Source organism: Chaetomium globosum, genomic scaffold (genome assembly GCF_000143365.1).
Source record: "Chaetomium globosum CBS 148.51 scaffold_1 genomic scaffold, whole genome shotgun sequence".
NCBI lineage: Eukaryota > Fungi > Ascomycota > Sordariomycetes > Sordariales > Chaetomiaceae > Chaetomium > Chaetomium globosum.
In genome coordinates, this window is record NT_165976.1 from 3689516 (window position 1) to 3697867 (window position 8352).

General features: G+C 53.6%; 3 protein-coding genes across 3 annotated transcripts; 1 reads left to right on the forward strand and 2 right to left on the reverse strand.

Moving 5' to 3' along the window:
• Nucleotides 1-985: 985 nt before the first annotated feature.
• CHGG_01197 (uncharacterized protein) lies at nucleotides 986-1288 on the reverse strand (the record flags this gene model as incomplete). The annotated part of the gene is made up of 1 exon (XM_001220417.1): nucleotides 986-1288. The coding sequence occupies one exon, from the start codon at nucleotides 1286-1288 to the stop codon at nucleotides 986-988; it is 303 nt and encodes a 100-aa protein (XP_001220418.1).
• A 676-nt stretch (nucleotides 1289-1964) lies between these two features.
• CHGG_01198 (uncharacterized protein) lies at nucleotides 1965-4276 on the reverse strand (the record flags this gene model as incomplete). Its single annotated transcript, XM_001220418.1, has 6 exons — nucleotides 1965-2066; nucleotides 2159-2315; nucleotides 2534-2986; nucleotides 3417-3509; nucleotides 3797-4118; nucleotides 4219-4276. The coding sequence occupies 6 exons, from the start codon at nucleotides 4274-4276 to the stop codon at nucleotides 1965-1967; spliced, it is 1185 nt and encodes a 394-aa protein (XP_001220419.1).
• A 1610-nt stretch (nucleotides 4277-5886) lies between these two features.
• Nucleotides 5887-6622, forward strand: CHGG_01199 (uncharacterized protein; the record flags this gene model as incomplete). Its single annotated transcript, XM_001220419.1, has 3 exons — nucleotides 5887-6080; nucleotides 6150-6352; nucleotides 6420-6622. The coding sequence occupies 3 exons, from the start codon at nucleotides 5887-5889 to the stop codon at nucleotides 6620-6622; spliced, it is 600 nt and encodes a 199-aa protein (XP_001220420.1).
• Between the last annotated feature and the right edge of the window lie 1730 nt (nucleotides 6623-8352).

An 8352-nucleotide genomic window follows, 5' to 3' on the forward strand; every position in this document is an offset into this window, starting at 1 on the left:
CCGGCCTCAAGACGAGACCGCTAGCCTACTTGGAAGGTGTCTAGACCCTTGGCACTGATGAAAAGTTGTGTTCGCCTCCCTTGCTTCCGTACCCAACTTGGACAGCATCATGGATCTATAAAAGAACCGGGTGTCTGTCCCTGAGGGTTTGGGGTTGTCGTAAGAAGCAGTGCACTTGTTTGGACGACGTAACCGCCTGCTACACGTTTCATGGCGGGTGGACAGGGGGGCAGACTAGGGACGAGTGTATACCATGAAGACGTTTGGGATATCCAGCGCCGGGACCAACAAGCGCCCCCTCCTTTTCGGCGGTATCACGGCATCTTCAAGGAGTCTGTGGTTGCACCATGCACAAGATTCTGCACTTGTCCACCAACACATCTTGAGTCTGTTGTGTTACCTTGGCATTCTGGTCGTGCTTTTGTTGATGGGGGTTACAAGTATGAGTTGCCATGGCGGGGATGCGAAGGTCTCAGGGTGCTTTGATAAGATGTCGTTCTCCCAGGTTGATCTTGGGCATATCTCCGTGCATTCCGATGGTTGGGTGATCGGCATGGGAATGAAACCCTCCGAAAATGTGGGGAACTGGAAGGTGGTTGGCAGGGGGAGGGAATGATGACAAGCCTGCTCTTATATCACCAGGTGGGTGTGGGGGGACGTTTTGTTGGCATGCATCATGATTCATGGCACGTTGGAACCCTGAGTGTTCCGACAGCGTCTGATTATTTCCGTGCCAAAGTGATGAGGACTATCCGAGAGTCTCTTGAGACAACATATCAAGAGTCAAGTGTGAAACCAGGACGTGATTATAGAGAACCAGATAGGTCAGGTACTCATCAGCAAAGTAACCCGAGCCCCGCGTATTCAAACCAAGTATAAATCAACAAACCCGCCAACAACAAGAGCCCTCCCTGTTATTATTACACACATCACCTCCCAGGGCCAGCCCAACCCATTCCCAAAACCATGGCCTTCCTCACAGTGCTCACTTCCTAACCCCCGACCCCGCCCCCGTCTTCCACTCCCCCGCATCTTTCACCCCCTGCGCCACGTTCGCCACGCCGCCCTCGACGCCCGAGCCGATGTTGGCGATGCCGTCGCCGAGCGGCCTGCCGACGCCGCCCGTGGCTCCGTTGACCGTCTCGCCGACCCCGCGCGAGGCCGCGCCCAGCACCCCGCCCACCGTGTTGGCCAGGCCGCCGACCGTGTTGCCGAGCGTGGAGGTCACGGTCTTGCCGGCGCCGGTGAGGCCGGTGTTGGTGTTGGTTTTGTTGTTGGTGGTGTTCATTTTGGGCGGGGGATGGGGGGTTTGTGGGTTTGTAAAGGGGTCTTTTTTGATGGGTAGATTGTTTTGTCGTCTGGTGTAAGTGACTGAGTAGCACTTGAGATGAACGGGGTTTGATTTGGGTCGAACGGTTGCTTCCTAAGGGTTCGTGATGGCGGCTTATATCTCCCGAGCCCCCTGCTTCTCCGGCCAAGCTTGCGGGATGCGACCCCTGTTTGGAGGTTGTCAGCTGTCCTGCACTACGTCATATCCTCGGTTCTCGCCCCTTGTTCCCTGGGAGGACCCTGACTTGCTGCGCTACACAGCATGCAGGCTCGGGACGACATCGAATCACGTCGCAGAAGAGGACGATTCTGGCTGGGAGACATCAATGCATAGTGCATTTCGTGGGGTGACGTCAAGAGATGGTGGGCTTGGTTCTGAATAGAAGGGACCACGCACTGAGCCCATTGGGCAGGGTAAGGAAAATACCTAATTAACGGTTTGTGGTGCTGTCGTGCCTTGAGTTTCTGCTTCTAACCCCTGGGAAACGACTAGGGAGTGGCTGATTCCGAGATGCTCTGCGTCCCTAATCGCGATGTTCCAATCCCATAGTGCATCGAGAAGAGAAGAACTTATGACAGCGGTGAGTGCTGGCAAGGTGGAAAGTTTGAAATTGGGATTGAAACCAGTTGATGCTTCACTGGTCTTCCGGCGGCGCCGATTCCGTCCTGTTCTTGGTGCACCAGTAAACCCTCGACTCAAGAGCGTTCCGAGTCCGGCCGCGGAACTGCGGGATTTCCTGCTGATTTTAGGCGACGAGGTTAACCAAACCAAAATCGAACAAATGGATTGACGCGAAAGCAGGCGAACAGCCAGGGGGTCACTACTTACCATCATCTTGGGGTAAGTCCAGATTTTCTTACCGTTCGTATCCTTTTCGGCGTGAAGGTCCAAGAGGAGTTGGGTTTCCTGTTCGGACCAACTTCTTCTGCGCTTCAAGTTCGGGCGCGAGTTCGATGGGCCGGCTTGGTTACCAATGTTACAAGGGCTGGAATTCCAGGGCTTGAACAATCAGCTGCCGGGGGAACCGGCAAAACCAAATGTATTAATAAGAATAATCTTCAATGGCCTCGAGAAGTCCATGAAGAGAGAAAGAGAAGTTCTGGAGCTATCTGACATTCTGAGTCTTTTTATACATGAAGGGTTTCGATGAGAAGGTGAGGAAGGACGTCTGACGAGGACGCCAATGAAATTAGTGAGACTGACCGATGAGTGGCCATTGATTTCTGAAAACGATTGGTGATGGTTGCGTCCACGTGGTGATCCGTGTGACAATCAGCGTCGGGCTGGTCGTCGCCGAGGGATTGCTCCTCCCCGAGATCGAGATAATCACGGTCTGCTTCTTCCGCGGCGAGGGCCGGGCTACCGCCATACACATGGTTGGCGGTGTGCTCTTCTTGAGCGGCGGGGTTTGGGTGGTCGTCCTCGCCGAACTCGATGGCGATAACAGTTACCCTCGCGCACTTCATCTGGAAGTCGAGAAGGTTCTTTCCCAGGAAATCGGTGTCTTCTGGCGACCAGGGGCTTTGGAAGGGCCAGGGGATCAACCCACCATCTTGGGCGAGGAAACCCCGACGAGCATGGTATAAAAAGAACTTGAGCTCGGGGACCTGCTGTGCTAGTGGCACCACCTCCGCCGCGCGACGCCCGTTGGTGCAACTGCACGAAGAGTTCAGCTTGGCCGCCTTCGCGTCACAAAGTTTGGTAAACAATAGCAAGGGGTTTGGGTACCCAAAGCGCCTGCACCCTTCCAGGATTATGATGTTCAAGCACATCGTGATGTTTTGCAGTGATGACAAGAGGGGTTGACGAGAGCGACAAAGGTTGGAGAGCGACGCGGCCTAGACGAGGGCGACGGGGTTTAGACGAGGTCGACGGGGTTCGGGACCAAAAGAAAAATATGGCGGTGGTAGTGTGAGGAGAAACCACCAAACAGCAGGGCCAAGATTGCGTTGAGCGCAAAGAAAAGTGAGGGGTTCTTGGTCGAGATTATGTTTGTGAGGAGTGGTGGGTGGGTGACTTTGTGTGAGCGAGAAGTGCGAAAAAAGAGAAGGGTTTAAAGCGCAACTTGTGAATCTGCAGTACCTACTCGGTTGATAAAGCTGAGCCCCTCCTGGCCCTCAGGTCGAGGATGTTCAGATGGAAGGTCCAGGGCATAACTGAAGCTATCCCCGCCCAATCACTGCAAAAAGGATAACTATGTGGTAGCTGTATTTCTCTATTCCAAAAAAGGTTGGTCATGCTATGATTGGGCCTCGCGCCATTTGCGCCCTCCTTTCGTTAAACAGGACCATCTCAGCTTGGCTCCTTGCCAACTGAGCGTCCTTATGACTTTTTCTCATAGAATGATAGATGTGTATCATTCCAGCGGCGGCGAGGACGATGAAAGCTGCGTGGATGATGCTGTGATAGAGTCAGTGGAAACCCCCCTTTCTCCATCCCCCACTCGGCTTCTGTAAGCTAACTCACCAAAAGACGATCATAAAGATCATGGCATTTGTCATGTCCTTGGCCCAATGGGCCCGTCGTTCTCCCGACCCTTCGTCGACGGTGCCAAGAATCAGGAAGCAGAAGATGCCTACTCCTATCAAAGCAATGTCGAAACATACAGCAACTGTGTTGATGGCTCGTTTGCGGTTGAGAAAGAGCAGCGAGCCGATTTCGTACACATCCGCTAGAATCCCAAACGCGAGCTGTGAATGTCGGTCAGCGCTTTGATGCCTGACTGTTGGGATTTGACCGGGCATACCGGGAAGAAAGACGGCATGAGGACATCTACCCTTGTCGTCGGCTCCGACCTCCAATAGTTGTACAGCCACGAGACGAAGGCAAGCGCACCGAGCTCCAACAACACCGACAAAGATCGCCCAACAACCTGCATCCAGTTGTACGCAACCCCGAGCCGTCCGATTGCCCGAACGCGAGGGGCACATGTCCTCCTCTCGACATCTTGGTCTGTGGCAGGGGCCGCGGCCCTGCCGGCCCAGGCGAGGGCGTCCGGCGCGTTGTTTGTTGGTTCCTGCGCCATATATCACACGCTGATTCTCAAGTCGTTTTGCTGAGACCTGGAGGGAAAAGTGAGGGATGTTCGAAAGGCCGAGAGAAATTGACATCGACACCCAAGGGCACGCTCCGTCTGTCGACGCGCAGCAGGCTGAAGCTGGACGAGGACCAGACGTCGTCGAGGTTGTGGGGGGCTCTCCGGGGCATATTTTCAGGCAACCAACCGCAGGGAGTGCACCTGCGGCACGGCACTAACCGCTTCAAGGATATCACTCGCAGTTTGCTGCATCCTGCTGCATGGTGGACAGCTGCAGGGTGGCTGGATTTCGGTTAGGGATGCGTTCTGTCTTGGCTCCGCCACAATCGATGCATCTCCGGCTGGTTGAACCAAAAAGCGCGTCTCCCTTCACTTGGCTCTGGTGCAACGGCCCATAGGAATATGAAGGATCTGGGTTTCTTGGACATCCTCAAGCTTAACTTCCTGCGAAATCCCTCCCCTGGTAGAACGACTGAAGTAGTCCTTACTCCTAACATTTCGTGGCACACCGCCGGCCGCTTTCAGCCCATCATGACGGTAAACAGTGGCCAGCCAACTGGCCCCGCCGCCCGGGGCAGTGAAAATAGCGGTTTGACTAATATTGAGCACGGAACCAGTTCCTGGCCGGTACTCGAAGCGGCAACCTCTTACGAATGGGGTTGGATGTGATAGCTCTGCCAACCAAAACCGTAAATGAAAGGTTTGCAGGGGGCTGGCTCTCTCAGTCGAAGCACTGCCGTGCTACCCGAAATGAGTTCTCTGCTGGCTGACCGTTATACGCGCAATTGCGTCGCTGGGAAGAGAACGCTGGAGTCTGGCCCCCAACTTCAACGATCGCATGTTTTCAGAACTACTTGGCTTCAGAGGCCGGTTTGGAGACCGGTCTGAGTTAACTAGAGATTTGAGAGGTCTTATAACAGGGGTCAATGGCGAGAAAATGAAGAACAGGGCTGAGGGGATGGAGTGCGGGTTGGATTAGAACGGGATAACACGGGGTAACTCGGAAAACTACAACAGACATCTCATTGCTCATTGCACGCTGGCAAGTCCCTCGCCCTCTTAGTTTCATTAAGTGGCAAACAAGATATCAGAAAGCCATAAGATCTTGGAAACTACAGCTTACCGTCGCCAGGCCATTCATGGGCTGCCACCTTGTGGAAAGTCAAAAGAGCGGATCTTAAAACGAGTGTGAGCCTCGAGGTGTCTACCAAAAAGGTCTGGAGTTGGTTGCCTTATTATTGAGTACTCTGTTAGGTCTCAAAATCTCAGTCCGGGTAATGAATTTCCCAACTGCAGGTTAGAATTACCACAAACCCGAGTTTGGCTTCTTTCCTCCTCTTTCCCTTCTCACCGGTCCATTCCTCAACACCACGGTTTAAGTCTGTTCCCCCATCGACCCGACCCCGAATTTCAACAACCGAAACTCAACTTCAAGTCATCCCACCAAATCCAACAACCCAACTAAACCCTCACTCACTAAAAAAAGCCAAACCCAACCCAACAGACCCCCAATTCCAAAATGAACGACCCCGACACCCTCCCCCCCATCGACCTCCCCTCCCCTCCTACCACCATCCTCACCTTGACCAAATTCCACGCCACCCTCGCCACCCTCCTCCTCGCCACCACCACCACCGCCGACCGCCACGTCGCGCTGGTCAGCGCCCTCGCCTACGTCCACTTCTGGAGCGCCACCCTCGGCTTCGCCTGGTGGTATGCCGCCCACTCGCCGTGTCTATTCGCCTCCGTCCGCGCCCGCGGCTGCCTACGCGCCGGCTAGAGGCCCGTGTTTCATGTCCTGTGTTTGGGGCTGGTCGGGGCGTTGGTCGGCGATATGGTGCTGGTGGGGTTGCGGGTTGTGGAGGAGGGGGTGGTGGGTGGTGTGGAGGTTGGTGGTGTTGGGGGGGAGAAGGGGGGTAGGGGTGGTGGTGGTACTGGCAATGGCTATGGCTGGGTTTGGGGCTTGGATCAGTTGGTGGGAGTGGGTAAGTCGGTTCCTGTTGTTTGTGAGAGTGTGTGTGTGTTTGAAGTGCTGACTTGTTTGGCTGGCAGCGGCCATGGTTGTGGTTTCTGGGCCGCTCGGGCTTCTGGTCATCATCCTCTGCCCGGGTATAGGCTGGTATCTGCGCCGTGCCACCAGGGTTCTCAAGTGGGTATTTCCGTATACCGCCTCTGCTCTTTGGTTCATTCTGAAGTGGCTGCTCCAGGAGTCTACGGGTGGTGTTGGTGTGGTTCTTCTGGGCGGTCAGGGCTAGCTTTCCCGAGGTTTTCTGAGGGGACGGAGTGAACGGAGGAGTCTCGAGTATTACAACAGAGTCGTGGAGACTGGAGGAAAAGGCCAGAGGGGATTTCAGTGTCAGGTTGGAGGAAGAATCTCCCCCGTGGGGGCTTGTCTCCCGGCTTGAGCCACGACACCCAATTTGTTCCTCGCATTCTATAACTCGAATGTACCAATGCTTTGATGTCCATGTCCTTTCTCAACCTCGTAGACCAGCTGCCCTGGAAGTTAGGAGTACCACCGTAGCAACCTCCCTCCATTGCGTCTGTGGTACCTTCAAAATGCTGGACAAAGACACCCTAACCGCCAAAAGAAACCCGATGTTGTTATTCCTGGAGTGGATGTGAACGCCACGACCACATTGTGGTCAATGTGGTCTATACATGTTGAGCTGCTCTCATGTCCAGTTCACAGTCAACCCAAACCCCCTTTATCCTTCGTGCACGTACCAAGTGGTGATCTGATACTTACCCCTGAGTTCATGTCCACTAACTTTTTGAACTGCAGCAATCTCTTGGGTTATGGGCGGTCATTCTTTTCTTTGTGATTATTAAAAACCTTTTCATTTGAATAAACAATGATGTTTGTCTCTTACGACTTGAGTGTTACTGTCGGGCTCTACTTCTCGCATGTGTCCCCCCTTTCTAAAGTAGGATGTACCGTATCACTCCAGTCTATCTTTTCTTCCCGGATGTCCCATGATTGGAATGTGCAACAGTTACTTCGTCTCTTGAAAGGAGGTGATTGTAACAGCTCTTGTTTGTAGTTTTGCAGCAAATCGGCAATGCCTGTGTTGGAATGCACAACTTGCCTTAATGCAACGTGCGTCCATCAACGATATTGTTTTCTGTATCTTGTCCGGCTTCTTCACAGCCTTTGTAATATTCACATCACTCAAGGCCTTTTCGTGTTTGAAGGTTCTGTGGAAGCTGTAAACACTGTTAGGGCACAAGCGGGTCCCCGGCCCGGGCAAGAGAGGCCCCCGTAGTCACCATGTATGTTGTCTGTGGCATTGTGGGCGACTCACCACCCCCAGGCACATGAAAGGACCCAGGAGGGGCACTGCACAAGAGGCGGCCAATAGGTTGTCTCGCATTCCATCTTCTTTACCCCTCGCCTTCAAGTGAAGTGCCTGTTATGTGCAGTGTTTATTTTGGTAGGGAACATTCCCGGAACTAGCTGCAGTACTGAGCTTTCTTTGACCGAGCGAGCCCTTGCCTTCCTCCTCTTTCCTCCTCCTTTGGGGCGGTGTTCCCCCAGCTCCCCTACACCCAAAACACTGGCCGAGCGAACCCCGGCCGTCCGATCGCAACCAAGCTGGTCCAAGGTCGAGTCCCCGGTGATGTAGACGACTTTGGTGAGTAAAACAATATCCATCCTTCCAACCTCTTCCTCTCGGCATTGAGGTAGTTTGCCTTTTGAGGCCCTGTCCTTCAATCTAGTTACGGCAGCCTGACTTGAAGAATTCGAAAGCCAATTTACCAGAAATCAAGGAAAGATTCAACCGAAGAGCGCGACCAGGACGATCCTGTGGTAGACAAACTTCAAGGAACCTGTTGCCCCCCAGGCAATGGATAGGTATGAGAACTCCTTCGCCGACGACACTTGCCTCTGCAAGGGGTTTGCTAACAGTTATGGTTGCTTAATAGCAGATTTAAGAACGACCCTATATTGTCTCGACTTCCTCCCGAATAAGCTCAAGAGATA